The following is a 17,258-nucleotide window of genomic DNA, read 5'->3' on the forward strand; positions in this document are numbered from 1 at the left end:
AGGGGTTAAAAAAAATAATAATATTAATTTAACTTACCTTAATCCACTTGTTCGCCCAGCCGGCTCTTCTGTCTTCTTCTTTGAGGAAAAGGACCTGTGGTGCCGTCACTGCGCTCATCACATGGTCCGCCACATGATGCATCACCATGGCGAGGGATCATGTGATGGAGCGCAGTGATGTCATCAAAGGTCCTTTACCCAGGTCCTGAAGAAAGAAGAAAAAAGAGATGCCGGCTGCGCAAACAAGTGGATTAAGGTGAGTAAAATTATTTTTTATTTATTTTTAACCCCTCCAGCGCTATTGTACTATGCATTCTGTATTAAGAATGCTATTATTTTCCATTATAACCATGTTATAAGGGAAAATAATACAATCTACACAACACCTTAACCCAAACCTGAACTTCTGTGAAGAAGTTCGGGTTTGGGTACCAAACATGCCAATTTTTCTCACGCACGTGCAAAACGCATTAAAATGTTTTGCACTCGCGCGGAAAAATCACGCATTTTCCCGCAACGCATCTGCATCTTAATAGGCCCAAATCCATGACGCCCGTGTGAAAGAGGCCTAACTATGTTACTGCCATCCATAACCATACTAGGTAAACAGAGCACTGGACAAGCATTGCAAAAGCAATTTGCAAGAACCCCCTGCTGAGGGGTACTGCACCTGCAAACAGAAAATGACTCCATACAAGAGGATTTCTTACAGGGAAATTCGTTGATCCTGCTGCCTGTGAACATACATTCTCATGTCACGCAAGGATCTGCCGAGCAAATCATGTTGTGACATCTTCCCCAACTGCCACCGCTTCCCTCCTATCTGTACTGAATGAGTGTGCCCAAATCCTGGGTTCAAGTCTTCAGCAAAACAGCAGGCAGCACAAGGATATGAACCTTGGGGCCATTTAGCGGAACTTAGGATGATATCATTATTTAGACAGGACAATGATAAAATCAGCTCTGCTACATCAGTAGGGCTACACCAGCACCAATGATGGACATCACAGAAATTATTAACATCTCGTTAGAAAGACTCAAGCACAAGAGAGGAATAAAAAAATCTTCCTATGGAGGATCCTCTGATGAGGGTAAAAGTCCAGCAGAAGACAATCCCATTTGGAGGTGCTGGAGAGGCCATCACTTACCTCGAGTTCTGTTATTTATGTGATAATTCTCAAATCACCTATTTAATTCTTATTAATGACCTGTCCTGTGTGCGCAGTGATTAACTTGGACAGATAGCCCTCATCAATCATCTTCTTTGGTGGACCCCAGGAACCTCAGTCTTAACACTTGTCTTTGGTAGAAGAGGCAGGTGGAAACCATCACTTGATGCAATGGACAGTTCTATGGAAAAGAATAGAAAATAAAATGCCATGAAAGAGAGAAGGAGTGGAGGATGGGAGTTATTATTTCTCTTTTTTCAACAATTAGTACATATTTTTGCTGGAGTTGATGCTCTTACACATTTCTGTCCTCCCAATGACTGAGAGCATCTCTCTGGGTAGCGAACATCTGTCCTGTCTTGATATAAATATTCTGCGCTACAAATTTATAGGACATTTGTGTCACCTTCTACAACGGGAATATATTTACAGCCGGCAAAATACAGAACTCTGAAGTTGCCACTTGCAGAAATGAGAGAATTGTTGCTGGTTAACAGCTGTTAAATGCTCGTGGTGCATCCGAGAGCTTTGTCTTGAGACAGATGGGCTCTTCTACAAGGAGAGACGAGAAGATAGTTCAGATATGTATCAATTCACTGACCGTTTCTTTGGCTGTTGTGAATAAAATAATATTTTTCTTGAGCCATGAATTGCAGTGATGAGAAGTTCATTCTCCATAGTGAAGATTTACTGACTTGTGTTGTTCCCCTTTATCACTATGGTCTGTAAATGTCTATCCCTGTACCTGGTGAAGATCAGGAAGCTCCATGTTGTTGATTTTTGTTCTATCTTTTATTATCCAGACCTCCTTTCTCTGACATGTCTGCTTGTGCACCTTCAGGTTCACATTTGATATGGAGGTACACCTAAGAGCGGTCCCCTGGCAGAGCCCTGGTTTTTAGCCTTTAACCTCTGCACAGGGATCTGCACTTCGCTGCAGGGGAACCACCAGGTCCCTAACTCCTGGAGTAGTCGCTGTATGATTGACAGCTGATGAATGGGAACAAGAAACGCAAAGCACTGAGGGATCAGAAAGAAACATAGTCAGGGACAAGATGAGGGCAGGCAGAGTACAATCTATGTGATAACCAATCCAAAGCCAGAGCAGGCAGCACAGGGTCAACACGGAGTACATTCACAGGTCAGATCAGGCAGTGGAGGGTTTAAAAACAGAAAACAGGCAGAAGTCAGTACATGGGCAGACAAATGAATACAGCACACAAAACAGGATAGTAGTGGACAAGGAACCTATTGCTCAGGCACTTCCCACAGCAGAAGGTGTCCTAAAAGGTGGCCAACCATTGGCCGATGAAGATTAGGGTGTGCATGCTGGACCTTTAAGAGATGGAGATGGAGCTTGCATGCACTATGGGCAGAGAAGGAGGAGAGGCTATGTTGGCAAGAAGCAGACCACAGCCTGCATGGAGTGATGGAGCAACACGGGAGCCGTACCCACTGGGAATAAGGGGAGGATAAGAGGTGGATTTGTGTCACTGGGACCTAGGCCAAGGAAGGAGAGTAGAGCAGATTGACAGGCCTAGGCAGTGAAAATGTCATCACTCCTGGTCCTGTCAATCAAAATGCAGAGGGAGTGTCAGAGGGAGAGCAGAGCATCTAGGTGTAACGGCAACGCCCCCATTGCTCTTAGAGGCTCATTTGCACATATTAAAATATCATTCTTCTTAGCAATGCGGGCACATATGAACATGGGACCAACACAGATGCCTTCAGCTGCCGAGCGCACATGGAACAGATCAGTCAGTATCATAGGTTCAAATCTGCTTACCTTTAAAGGTTGGGTTTCAGAGGTGAGCAGTTTATACACCAACCACATAGATATTGACTGCCAGGGGTCTAACTAGACCCATTATCAAGAACTGGCCTGGATAGGAAACAGAGGGTTGGTGGACCTGGGGTAGGTTCCCAATGTACCCTTACTATGATCTGCCCTGTTCATAACTTGGACCATAACTGGTGTTGGGCGAGCATGCCCGGCCAAACACCATTTTGACTCGAGCATCGCAATACTCGTCACTTCACGGTTTTCGGCTGAACACTGCGTGTGCTGAGTCTCCTCCCCGCATGTTTGTTGGCTGCTACGCAGCCAATAAACGTACGGGGAAGTACTGGCCCTCACTGTAATGCCGAAGCCAAGTTGGTTACTGGCATTACAGTGATTGGCTGGCCGCAACGCGTGGTTCAGCTCAGTCTTAGTCAGGGCGAGCTGCAGCAGAAGGGACAAATAGTGTAGGGACAGGAATAGTTTTTTTGTTTTTAGGCAGGCTTTAGTATTGAAAGGTATTAGAGAAGAACTAATTTGCTGAGGTGACAAACAGCACACCGCCGCAGAGCTGTGGCAGGGGATAAGAGACCAGACCGATCTGTGGTTCTCGCCACTCAACCTAGAACCAGGCATTGTTGTGTCTGATAATGGCCGTTACTTGGTGGCGGCTTTGGAGCTCAGCATGCTCACACACATCCCATGCCTAACCCACGTGTTCAGCTTAGTGGTTCAGCGGTTTCTCAAAACCTACCCCAATATGCCTGAGCTACTGGTGAATGTGCGCCGTGTGTGTACCCATTTCCGAAAGTCATTGACAGCTTCCGCCGGTCCGGCAACACTGCAGCAGCACTTGCAATTTCCAGCTCACCAACGGATATGCGACGTGAGCACGCGCTGGAACTCCACATTCCACATGTTGGCCAGACTTTTTAAGCAGCAGAGGGCAGTAGTGAAAAACCAGCTGCAACATGGTCGTCGCTTTTCCAGTCAGCTTCCACTATTCACAAGCGATGAGTCGGCATGGATGTCTGACCTCTGTGAGGTTTTACGCAACTTTGAGGAATCAACACAGATGGTGATTGACGATGCCGCTATGATCAGCGTAACCATCCCACTTCTGTGTCTACTCAAACGCTCGCTGCTCACAAAGAAGGCAGATGCCTCACATGTGGAAGAGGTGGAAAAAGGGAAGACAGTACACAGGGGTATAACCAGACCACGCTCTGTTCGTCTTCTCACCGTGAATTGGATTATGATGAGGAGGAGGAGGAGCATGAGACGGTTGCCTCCGCTACAGAGGGTACTACCCATAGCAGGTTTATTCCATCTGTTCAGCAAGGATGGGCCGAAGAGGAGGAAGAGTATGAGGAGATTGAGAGTCATCCTCCTGATGACAACAGCGAAGTCTTGTCTGTTGGGACTCTGGCACACATGGCTGACTTTATGTTATGCTGCCTTTCCCGTGACCCTTGCTTTGTACGCATTTTGGCCAACACCAATTACTAATTGTTCACCCTTCTCGACCCCCGCTACAAAGAGAACTACTCATCTCTCATTCCTGTGGTGGGGGGGACTAGCAAAATGGTGCAATACCAGAAGGTCCTTGGGAAAATATTGCTCCAAAAATTTCCAGCTGACAACGCTGGCGGCAGAGTACGTAGTTCAGTTCCTTGGGCAACCGAGCAGGGGAGATGAGGGGAACACACAGCAGTTTCATCAGAGGCAGGGCAACACTCTCCAAGGCCTGGGACAGTTTCATGACACCCCGCCAGCACCCTCACCCTGATGTGCGGCCTAGTGTCACAAGGAGGGAAACGTTTTGGAAGATGGTGAAGGAGTACATAGCAGACCGTGTCAGCGTCCTCAATGATCCCTCAGTGCCTTACAACTATTGGATGTCCAAGCTGGACACGTGGCACGAACTGGCACTCTATGCCTTGGAGGTGCGGGCCTGCCCTGCCACCAGCATTTTGTCTGAGCGGGTATTTAGTGCTGTTGGTGGCATAATAACAGATAAGCGCATCCGCCTGTCAACTGAAAATGCTGACCAGTTGACTCTTATAAAAATGAACAAGGCCTGGATTGCCCCTGACTTCTCTATTCCACCAGAGTAATGCTGATGAACATAAAGGCACTTTAAATGTGTTTTTTATAATGTACTGAATACACTGTATTCCCATGCACCCCTTCCACCACAAAAAAGGGTATATAATTAAATCTTCCTTTTCTCATCCTCTTCCTCCTCCTCCTCCATCATATCAACATGCTTATTAGGCTGCCCTCGCTCCTAATGTTTTAGGTGGTCAGATCAGCAGCAGGCCCTCGCCACTAATATTTTAGAGGGTCACCAGCAGGCTCTTGCCCCTAATGTTTTTGAGGGTCACCAGCAGGCCATCAATCATAATTTGTCAATGCTATGTATGATCCCCTCCTCTATGTGTAATAAAGGGTGTATTGGAGTGCCAGTTCCTTGTAATTTCTGGCAGCCCTTTCACTTAGTGCATAGGCTTTATGAGTGTAGGAGTCCCACTACCTGAACAATTGTACCACAATGTGAATGAGGCCCTCCTTTATGTGATATACAGGTTGTATCGGAGCCTCTTCCTTGTAATTTTTGGCAGCACTTGCACTTTATGTACAAGTAAATATACAGGAAAGAATGTTTTCTAACAATTTTTCTCAAAAATAGATTTTATCTTCGGTTTGGTGCGTATTATTGTCAGTCTGCAAATGTGGCGTACTACTCGGACAACATCGTTCCCAGCAGCGACCTGGGAGTCCAAGATGCATCCAGACATCCTCCCCATGCTGTTCCTGAACCCTTTCGGTGGTGTTTCCATCAATTTCTGACCTTTTCCTATGAACCAGACACCCTCCCCTCTTCAGAGCAGAGGGTGACTGGTTTAATGCTCGGTGTGATGGATACCACCCCTCGCGCCCGCTTGACGTCAACTACGTCGAGCTCCCGAGACGTGGTATGGTCCCTGGTTACCAAGATGTGACGTTATGCCCTCCTGGAGGAGCATGTAAGGTCAGCTTGGTACAGTTTACACAGACTCCTCTTGTCCACGCGGGCACAGAGAGCCAACAAGCTGAGAGAGCCTTTTCACTGCCGCAGTGAAACAGCACTTTCTCAGCCCGGGTAATCCCAGCTTCTCGTTTGATATAAGCCCGGTCCGCTAACAGGATTATATAGGGTGAGAAACCAACCCGCGGTAGCTTATAACTAGGCCGAAACACGGACGTGGGGATTCGTGATCGAGATACAAGACAGCAAAAGATTAAAATATATATTTAATCGCCTTAAGGGCTCACTAGATATACAGACGTGGACAAAATTGTTGGTACCCTTTGGTCAATGAAAGAAAAAGTCACAATGGTCACAGAAATAACTTTAATCTGACAAAAGTAATAATAAATTAAAATTCTATAAATGTTAACCAATGAAAGTCAGACATTGTTTTTCAACCATGCTTCAACAGAATTATGTAAAAAAATAAACTCATGAAACAGGCATGGACAAAAATGATGGTACCCCTAACTTAATATTTTGTTGCGCAACCTTTTGAGGCAATCACTGCAATCAAACGCTTCCTGTAACTGTCAATGAGACATCTGCACCTCTCAGCAGGTATTTTGGCCCACTCCTCATGAGCAAACTGCTCCAGTTGTGTCCGGTTTGAAGGGTGCCTTTTCCAGACTGCATGTTTCAGCTCCTTCCAAAGATGCTCAATAGGATTGAGGTCAGGGCTCATAGAAGGCCACTTTAGAATAGTCCAATTTTTTCCTCTTAGCCATTCTTGGGTGTTTTTAGCGGTGTGTTTTGGGTCATTGTCCTGTTGCAAGACCCATGACCTGCGACTGAGACCAAGCTTTCTGACACTGGCTAGTACATTTCTCTCTAGAATTCCTTGATAGTCTTGAGATTTCATTGTACTCTGCACAGATTCAAGACACCCTGTGCCAGACGCAGCAAAGCAGCCCCAGAACATAACAGAGCCTCCTCCATGTTTCACAGTAGGGACAGTGTTCTTTTCTTGATATGCTTCATTTTTTCGTCTGTGAACATACAGCTGATGTGCCTTGGCAAAAACTTCGATTTTTGTCTCATCTGTCCACAGGACATTCTCCCAGAAGCTTTGTGGCTTGTCAACATGTAGTTTGGCATATTCCAGTCTTGCTTTTTTATGATTCGTTTTCAACAATGGTGTCCTCCTTGGTCGTCTCCCATGTAGTCCACTTTGGCTCAAACAACGACGGATGGTGCGATCTGACACTGATGTTCCTTGAGCATGAAGTTCACCTTGAATCTCTTTAGAAGTCTTTCTAGGCTCTTTTGTTACCATTCGGATTATCCGTCTCTTAGATTTGTCATCAATTTTCCTCCTGCGGCCACGTCCAGGGAGGTTGGCTACAGTCCCATGGATCTTAAACTTATGAATAATATGTGCAACTGTACTCACAGGAACATCTAGTTGCTTGGAGATGGTCTTATAGCCTTTACCTTTAACATGCTTGTCTATAATTTTCTTTCTGATCTCTTGAGACAGCTCTTTCCTTTGCTTCCTCTGGTCCATGTCGAGTGTGGTACACACCATATCACCAAACAACACAGTGATTACCTGGAGCCATATATATAGGCCCAATGGCTGATTACAAGGTTGTAGACACCTGTGATGCTAATTAGTGGACACACCTTGAATTAACATGTCCCTTTGGTCACATTATGTTCTGTGTTTTCTAGGGGTACCATCATTTTTGTCCATGCCTGTTTCATGAGTTTATTTTTTTACATAATTCTGTTGAAGCATGGTTGAAAAACAATGTCTGACTTTCATTGGTTAACATTTATAGAATTTTAATTTATTATTACTTTTGTCAGATTAAAGTTATTTCTGTGACCATTGTGACTTTTTCTTTCATTGACCAAAGGGTACCAACAATTTTGTCCACGTCTGTATATACAGTGGACTGAGGTTACAAATACAAGTAATATGGTACACACAGAATTACGCAGAGCACAAGTAAGTTACCTGGTAGATGAATGTTCCTTTGCGTTCTGATTAGTCCTTTACTGTATTTACATGGAGGGCAGTAATGTCAGCTGGTTGAAGGTCCCTCTAAACACATGGCATGATGTGACCCTCCTTCAGAGAAAAGACATGCCCGCTTGCTGGCACAAGCCTTTTAAACTGTAGCCGACCTCTCCTCTTCCCTCCTCTAGGAAGGATCCCCTTCTCCTCTTCTGGGCTGGCAGCCAAGGACCCACAAAACTGATTAGGGCCCATAGCTCCAGACCAGAACGTCACAGGGGGATGGTTCTGAGACAGATCTGCCTGGGTTCCAGCTACAAGTAGAGTCCAAACATGGTACCATTATTTGGTTTCTGTAGGGAGATATGTATATCTCCCTTCCATGGCATCCCACCACCAAACTAAGACCATGGGCATGTTCATCGTGGCCACAAGACACAAATATGTATCCGGTTTGCGCCTGTGATGGCCGGGTGATTCATAATTCCTTATAAAACGCCGGTTCCATGCTGTCTGCTAGATTTGATTGAACTGGGGAATGGCTTAGACCCCCTGCAGGGAGGTTTTCCTGCAGGATCCATGTTGTCTAAATGGGGTGTGAAATTGTAAACAAAGGTGGCCTGCAAGAAGTTCCCTGCCATATGGCTTGGGCTTTGAAGCAGGGCCCTACTGTGGAGTTCACTACCTCTGCTATCTGATGGCTGGTGTGAGAACTTATTTTGCATGTACACTGACCAAGGTGAATTAAATGAAAATCATGGCTGCCATTAAACGATAATCCATATGTGTTCAGGGAATGCACAAGGCTATGGTGATACCGGTCTAAGCTCCACACAGCGTCCCACGGCGGCCTCTGAATAACTCTCTACGCAGGAGGAGTGGATCCATTTAACACAATTGGTTTCCCAATTTTAGTAATTGACCTCTCAGGCAGGATTTCTGGGTAATTATCTCACATAGACAGCGGATACCTTCATTATTATTTCAGTTTTTATAGACAAATCCGAATAAAGTCCATTTTCGGATAGAATTTACATAAACACCACCTGCTGTATCCCATTGTCAAAGGGCTATAAAATCAGCGGCTTAAATGTGAGCGTGCCGGAGCCTCATTAACAATGCATAATTAAAGCATGGAATCAGAGTCAAGGATTTATCTAATGGTGAAAATCTAATGTCTTTCTGATGAAAGGGGAAGATATCATGGCTTCTGCTTTATTTAACAAGGAAATTATGCAAATTATATTAAAATTTTATTTTTTATTTACAAAGGAGACGATGCAAAGATCCTCCCTCTAAAATAATGAGTCCCGGCCTTGGATTCACGAATGTGAGGCTACAAGTAACCATGATTAGTTCTGTGTGGTAGAGGTTCATTTTTAGATATCAGACATTGTAAATGCCCCAAAAAAATACAAATTTAAGATATTTTATTATTGACAAAACCTGCTTCCTCATCCAGAGGCGTCCACCTTTACCTTTGCTCGAATTTTGTGAAGGACTCCAATTTCTCAAGAAACAAATTCTATACAATATCACAACAGGCTAGAAAACCCTTGGCAGGCTTCATGACTGTTATGACCTGTGGCTGTGGATCCACTGGGCCAACCGACCAGTAGTGGTAGGCTGCTGAGCCATGGGGATCAGGGACAACAGAGCGGAGTACCAGAGGAATCAGGCTAAGGGTATTCAGATGGCCGTATGTGTTCACACAAATTGCAAATCCGCAAAACACGGATACCGGCCCGCGTGGGCTCTGCATTTCGCAGAACGCACAGGGCTAGTCCTATGATAGAAATGCCTATTGCAGACAAGAATAGGACATACTCTATCTTTTTTGCAGGGCCGCAGAAAGGAAGTGCGTATGCGGAGAGCACACAGTGTCCGCATCTTTTGCGGCCCATATAGCCACATGAGCATTGTAACAAACTGGAGGGCAGCACCGGTGCTGGTACCTCAGGGGAAAAAATTAGGGCTTTTTCACATTTTGAACCTTGGGTCATTTTTTCCCCACCTCAGACAACTCAAGTCGATGATGTGACGGTATAAGACATTGGACAGACCCCAGGAGATGGAACACCGATATCAGATATTTTGCTTTTTGTAAATGTTCATGAAGCAGGCATTGGCTATTCGTTCAGTCCTATAAGCCTAACCATCCCATAACCTCCACCCCTCACCCAGCCCTATATAAATAAAACACACCACACCACTGCTTGGATTTAATCGGCCACAGCAGCCGTTTATTAAATAAATACAACATAAATATAACATGAGTTAACCCCTGACGAGGGAGGTCCTAGAAGCCCCAATAACTTTATAACCACTGGAACACCTGCGTCTCCATCTTGCCCCCAGCCGTTGAACCAAGCTCGGAGGCAGCAACTGATGGACGCGTACTTAGTTCCTATCAGCTCCTCAATGAGAGTCCAGCCCCTCCCGCGGGGCCCTCCCATCCTCAAGTACCACCATATTTCACCACTTCAAGGACCTCCCCCGCCTCCACGACTGCCGCGACATATAACAACCCCCACCTCACAACCACCTCTTCCAATAGGGTCGGGCGGGTGGGCGATTCCGTCTCCTGGCCAGACTGCACTCACTTCCGCCTCGTTCGTTCTTCTCTCCGTTGGCCACGCCCCCCGTCGCCCAAGCAACTCGCGCCTCACTACCGCTCCCGCCCCCACTCCCCACTAACCCTTTCCTCACCAGTCCTGCCCAGCCAAGCCTCTTCATGGACGTCCTCCCCCACCGCTGCGCTCCTCGTCCGGACTGACTTGAAGCAGGCATTGGCTATTCGTTCAGTCCTATAAGCCTAACCATCCCATAACCTCCACCCCTCACCCAGCCCTATATAAATAAAACACACCACACTACTGCTTGGATTTAATCGGCCACAGCAGCCGTTTATTAAATAAATACAACATAAATATAACATGAGTTAACCCCTGACGAGGGAGGTCCTAGAAGCCCCAATAACTTTATAACCACTGGAACACCTGCGTCTCCATCTTGCCCCCAGCCGTTGAACCAAGCTCGGAGGCAGCAACTGATGGACGCGTACTTAGTTCCTATCAGCTCCTCAATGAGAGTCCAGCCCCTCCCGCGGGGCCCTCCCATCCTCAAGTACCACCATATTTCACCACTTCAAGGACCTCCCCCGCCTCCAAGAACGCGCAGCTTGACTACCTCAACCCTGCGCGTCCCTCCACATCCGCAAAGCTATCTCCACTCCACTCTGGAGCCCCAGAGCCCACAAATCCGTACCCACCGCATTCAGGTGCACCCCATCTGCCCTCCAAAACGCACCCTCACCCTTCTCCAATACCTCATGCCGCACCACCACACCACCATTCCTTGCCATAAAACGGCCCACCGCTCTGTTCACCTTAATCCTAGCCTTATTCAGGCTCTCTACCGACCTCGCACCTCTCCACACCTTACGCGGCACAATATCAGACCAGACAACGATAACCCCCGGAAACAACGCCCAAATCCTGAGCAAGTCAAACTTGACATCCCGCACCAATTCCCTAAACGGACGCTTCCCTAAATCATTCCCCCCCACGTGTAACGCCAACACATCAGGAGGACGATCTAAACGAACGAAACGATGCACCTCCCTCAACACTCCGCCCCACAACATACCTCTGACGCCTAACCACCGGACCGTAGCCAACTCCGGACTCACCCCCAACTGCCGCCCACTCGACCTCACATCCGCTCTAATCGCACCCCAGAACACATAGGAGTGCCCCAAAATCCACACCAACGCCGCCGCCATCCGACCTGTGAACACAAAAAAGGGGACAAAATCAACATCACCTCCCACCTCCTTACTCTACAACAATGCAGGCCGCACATACGATTTAAAGCGAACCGACTCCCAACGCCCAATCCGCCTAATCACCTCCTCACTGGCGCCCACCCTGGCTGCCTCAGTTGCCGCCCCAATTCTGAAAGAATGCCCAGAATAATCCCTGACCGGCACCCCCAAAACCGTCAAACATTTTCTAAAGACCGCCAGAAACTGAAACCGAGACAAAAAGGAACCATCCTCATGCCTAAGAAACGGGACCTCATCCCTCCCCAGCCTCGCGCCATACGATTCCGCACACCTCACCGGGCACATACTACACCCCGGCACTGCAAACAACGTAAAACGCAGCCCCCTACCCTCCTGATCCGTTTTAGACCTGCGAATCCGAATATGCAACCTATCCCCCACCCACTCAACATCCTCGCTCCTAAGGCCCCCCGCTCTCCTAACACTCCCACACACCAACTCCCCCAAGCGAAAGGCCCCAAAGAACGCCAAAGCAAACGCCGCCTTAAATAGCCCTAGCTCCCACCCCGAACTACAAACACCACTCAACCTGTCCCCCATTCGCACCAACAACTCAAAAGACACTGGCCTCCGACAATCCGGTACCCTGCCCGCACCCCGACGCCAACCCTTCAAAACCTGTCGCACCAAAAAACTCTTAGTCAAATCGGCCAGCCCCCGCCACTTAAAACCAAACGCTATACCTGAAACAAGATGATTCACCCTGGACACCGACCACCCCTCACTCTTCAACTGCCCCAACAACATCAACAACCGTACTTCGCCGTCCACTCCGCCAGCTCCCCACGTCCCATTCCACGCCTCCCAGGTCGTCCACGCCTTACCATACTCCCTCCAAGTACCCGGACTCAACGAATCCCTCAACAACCCCATCACTTCTCTTCCAGGATCGCCCACAACCACGCCGGACACTGCAGACCCTCCGCTTCTGGCGCAAGAAGCCGGAACCGCTCCCACTGCAAACGAGAAAGAGAATCCGCCACTGAATTAGCCACTCCAGCCACATGTTCCGCCACCAACCACACGTTAAGCGACAAACAACGCAATACCAAAAACTGTAACAGCCTAACCACCGGCGGGGAAGATGCGGACAAACTGTTAATAGCCTGAACCACCCCCAAATTGTCACAATGAAAGCGCACCTTCCTGTTTTCCAATTTCTCGCCCCACAACACCACCGCCATCACAATGGGAAAAAGTTCCAACAAGGCCATGTTTCTTACCCACCCCCGACTTACCCACGACTCTGGCCACGTACCCGCACACCATTGCCCCTGGCAGTAAGCACCAAACCCCACCCCCCCGGACGCGTCGGTATATAACTCACAATCCACGCTATCACACAACTCCGCCATCATCAAAGACCTCCCATTGTACCGACCCAAAAACTCCGCCCACACCCTCAGATCCCCTTTTAACTCTTTACGTAACCTGATAAAATGATACGGCACCGACACACCTGCCGTAGCCGCGGCCAACCTTCTACAAAAAATTCTACCCATAGGCATAATTTGACAAGCAAAATTCAATTTACCTAACAATGACTGCAACTCCCGCAACCTAATCTTCTCCCTCCCAATGGCCCTATCAATCTCCTGACGCAAATCCACCAACTTATCCTGGGGAAGCCTGCACTCCATCCGTTCCGTATCTATCACAATCCCCAAAAAACACAATTCCGTCACCGGACCCAACGTCTTCTCCTGCGCCAACGGAACCCCAAATCGTGCAAAAACCGACTGCACTGTGTGCAACAACAAAGAACAAACCCGGGAATTCGCCGGCCCTAAACATAAAAAATCGTCTAAATAATGGATAACGGAGGCACAACCGGAAACTTCCACCACTACCCATTCCAAAAAGGTGCTAAAGGTCTCAAAATATGCACACGAAAGAGAGCAGCCCATCGGCAAGCACCGATCCACAAAATATTCCCCCTCCCAAAAACAACCCAACAATCCCATGCTCTCCACGTGTACAGGAAGCAGGCGAAAAGCCGCCTCCACATCAACCTTAGCCATCAACGCCCCCTGCCCCAACCGCCTCACCCACTTCACAGCCGCATCAAACGAGGTGTAAACCACCGAACAAAGATCAGGATCTATACCATCATTGACCGACGCACCTTTCGGGTAAGACAAATGATGAATGAGCCGAAACTTGTTCGGCTCCTTCTTCGGCACTACCCCCAGCGGAGACACCCTCAACCCCCCAATCGGCGGCTCTTTAAACGGACCCGCCATCCGCCCCAACTCCACTTCCTTCCTCAACTTCTCCGTCACCACCTCCGCATGAACAAGCGCAGACCTGAGATTCTTAAGAACCACAGGCCCCGCCGTGACAACCGATGGAATCCGAAAACCAAACCTAAAACCATCCCCCAACAACCCAGCCGCAACCCGATCCGGGTACCTATCTAGGAACCCCTGCATCTCTTCCACCCGCACCGGCGTCCGTCCCTTTTCCAGAACCATCCCCCCCCTTATTCCGTCCCCCTTTGAAACAACGGTTAGCGCCATGCGCTCCCCCACACCCCGTGCACTCGTGCTTAAACTTGCACTTGGCCCCAAATCTGCAATTTCCTTCGTTGAAAAGGAAACACAACCCTTTAGCCGATGCCGCTGCCAACGCCCCCGAGGAAGATCCCCCGGACTCCCCCCGAAAGGACTGCCCAGCCCTAGGAGGCGCCGTCACCCTCAACCACAACCCAATATCCTTATGATCCCACCGGATATCAGGCCTAACCGGCTTACGCTGCCGGAACTGCTCATCGTACCTGAGCCAGCCCACCCCCCCATAAACTCTATACGCCTCCCCAATAGCGTCCTGGTAGCAAAAAAGCGCCGAACAACATTCCGGAGCCCTTTCCCCAATGACACTTGCTAATATGGCAAACGCCTGAAGCCAATTAGCAAAAGTCCGTGGGATCAAACGGTGCCGCCGCTTCTCCTCCTCCTCTTTTTTTCCTTCGTCCTTCTTTCCTCTATCCAAATTAAACCTTTCTAACGGAAGCAGCGAGAATATCTCCACATACTCGCCCTTCCAAATCTTTTCCCTCACCTCCTGCTTCAAATGAGCTCCCAGCGGCCCCTCAAAGCACACATACACCTCACCGCGAGCCCTATCATCCAACCTCTGCCCCTCCCCTTCTCCACCCGCCTGCGTCTCAACCGACACCGACCCCAACTCAGCCGCAACCCCCCGCGCACCAACCCCCGACCCCGGCCCCACTCCCCACCCAGGCGCCGGAGACCCCCCACCAGCTCCCATCCCCGACAACCATCCCGCCAATCCCCCTAACAACTGCCCCAAACCCTTACCAAACTCCCCCATGGTCCCCCCCCACCCACCGGGAGACCCTGCCCAAACATGGATCCCCAAGCAATCTCACCAGGCACCACGGGCGCTGTGACTCCCGCTGCCGAAGGTCCTGACTCCTGCCGCACGGACACTGCTCCATCATAGCTCCTGGACGTCGACGGCTGCTCCTCCTGGACCACTTGCACGACCCTCTGCACCACACTGGCCGGACACCGAGCCTCCGCCACTGCAAGGGGACCTTCATCCACGCTGCTCAAATCTTCTCTGGACCTGCGCCGGTATTCGTCCTCCACCAACGCAGTCCGAGGGACCCGATCCTCCTCAAACAGCCGAGTGGACCGCCCGCTAAAGGAGGGACTGGGCCGGTCCACCGTTCCCGGTCCCGAATCCTGCTGCACAGCCGCAGGGAGTGGGGGAAGGGGCGTCCCACTCCTCACAGGGCCCCGCCGCGTATCGGGATTCCTCCCACGGCGGGAGCGGCTCGCAGAAGCCCTAGCGGCCGCTCCCCGCCGCCGAGGGTCCACAGAGGGGCTCCCTACTCGGCGCCGGGCCCGGGGGGTGACTTCAGGGCTTAGGCGCGCCGGCGGAATACCACGCCGCGGCCGGGCAGCCCGAACATTAGGGGAAGCCGCAGGAGCAGGTGAAACTATGCAGGCACCAACCTGCTCCTGCAGCCAGCCAGGCCCCCTCACCTCCGCTTCCCTCCTCAGCCTCTCCAACATCTCCTCTACTGATAGTCCAGGCGCCGACATGCTGCTCCGATTCCGTCTCCTGGCCAGACTGCACTCACTTCCGCCTCGTTCGTTCTTCTCTCCGTTGGCCACGCCCCCCGTCGCCCAAGCAACTCGCGCCTCACTACCGCTCCCGCCCCCACTCCCCACTAACCCTTTCCTCACCAGTCCTGCCCAGCCAAGCCTCTTCATGGACGTCCTCCCCCACCGCTGCGCTCCTCGTCCGGACTGACTTCATTTTTTGTTTATTGCCCTCACTCTTCGGCCTCGTGCACACGACCGTATGGCTTTTTCAGTATTTTGTGGTCAGCAAAAATTGGATCCGCAAAGAATACGGATGACATCCGTGTGTATTCCGTTTCTGGCGGAACGGAACACCTGGCTCCTGATAGAACAGTCCTATCCTTGTCCATTATGCGGACAATAATAGGACATGTTCTATTATTGTCCGCATAACGGAACAGAAAATACGGAAGGCATACAGAGTACCTTCTGGTTTTTTTTGCGGATCCATTGAAATGAATGGTCCCGTATATGGTCCGTATATGGAACGCAAAAAACGGAACGTAAACGAAAAAAAAAAGTTTGTGTGCAAGAGGCCTTGCTCTGGGTGGAGCCAATCATATGTCTTCTTCCTGTTGCTCCTCCATAATCTTCTCATGTACACTGACTGAGACAAACTGTAGCTGCATCCCCCCCTCCTCCCTTCCTACTGTTTACAGTCTTAGACTAGATGGATTTCTTGAGGAGGCTTCACATATCCACATGTACTACTGGTTTATGCAAAGAGATTATAAAGACAGATCTGTCTCAATGGACGCCCTGGGTAAGGTCTTGGGTATATTAACCCTTCTCTCCCTCTCGCGAACTCATGTTTTTATAAAAAATTGTAAGCTTTGGTTTCTGCACCTTCACTGACTTGAATAGAGAAAGGTCAACCACTTCTCCTTTCAGTCTCCATCAAGATGCGGCTTCCACCATTGGCCCACGTTTGCAGATCAGGGAGACCTCTATTCTCCCATATGCGGGGAGACCAGATAGGATCCGAAGATCATAGATCCAAAGTCGATTCCTTCAAATGTTTCCGTACAGCATTAAAATGTATTGGCTCCGGGGAGCCAAACTTCTTCACACCCGAAGCCGTGCAAGACTTCAGTGAACTCCTACTGTAGTAATATCTGGGTATTAAAAAACAATTTATAATAGCAATCCGAACTGGACTTTGGTACCAAGGTACCAGCCAGTACCAAAGCCCAGATTGCTACTTTAAATTGTGTTTCAATACGCAGATATAAATACAGTAGGAATTCATTGAAGTCTCGCGCGACTTTGGGCGAAACAAACTTTGGTTCTACGGAGCCAATTGTATCCAGT

The 17,258-nt window shown here is 49.1% G+C and overlaps 1 protein-coding gene across 1 annotated transcript; it reads right to left on the reverse strand.

The window, feature by feature from the left end:
• Window positions 1–1,659: 1,659 nt before the first annotated feature.
• LOC122935360 lies at window positions 1,660–15,905 on the reverse strand. The gene is made up of 3 exons (XM_044291124.1): window positions 15,224–15,905; window positions 11,634–11,774; window positions 1,660–1,721 (listed from the first exon to the last, which is right to left on the reverse strand). The coding sequence occupies exons 1-3, from the start codon at window positions 15,903–15,905 to the stop codon at window positions 1,660–1,662; spliced, it is 885 nt and encodes a 294-aa protein (XP_044147059.1).
• Between the last annotated feature and the right edge of the window lie 1,353 nt (window positions 15,906–17,258).

The sequence above is a fragment of the Bufo gargarizans genome, chromosome 4 (assembly GCF_014858855.1).
Source record: "Bufo gargarizans isolate SCDJY-AF-19 chromosome 4, ASM1485885v1, whole genome shotgun sequence".
Taxonomy (NCBI): Eukaryota; Metazoa; Chordata; class Amphibia; order Anura; family Bufonidae; genus Bufo; species Bufo gargarizans.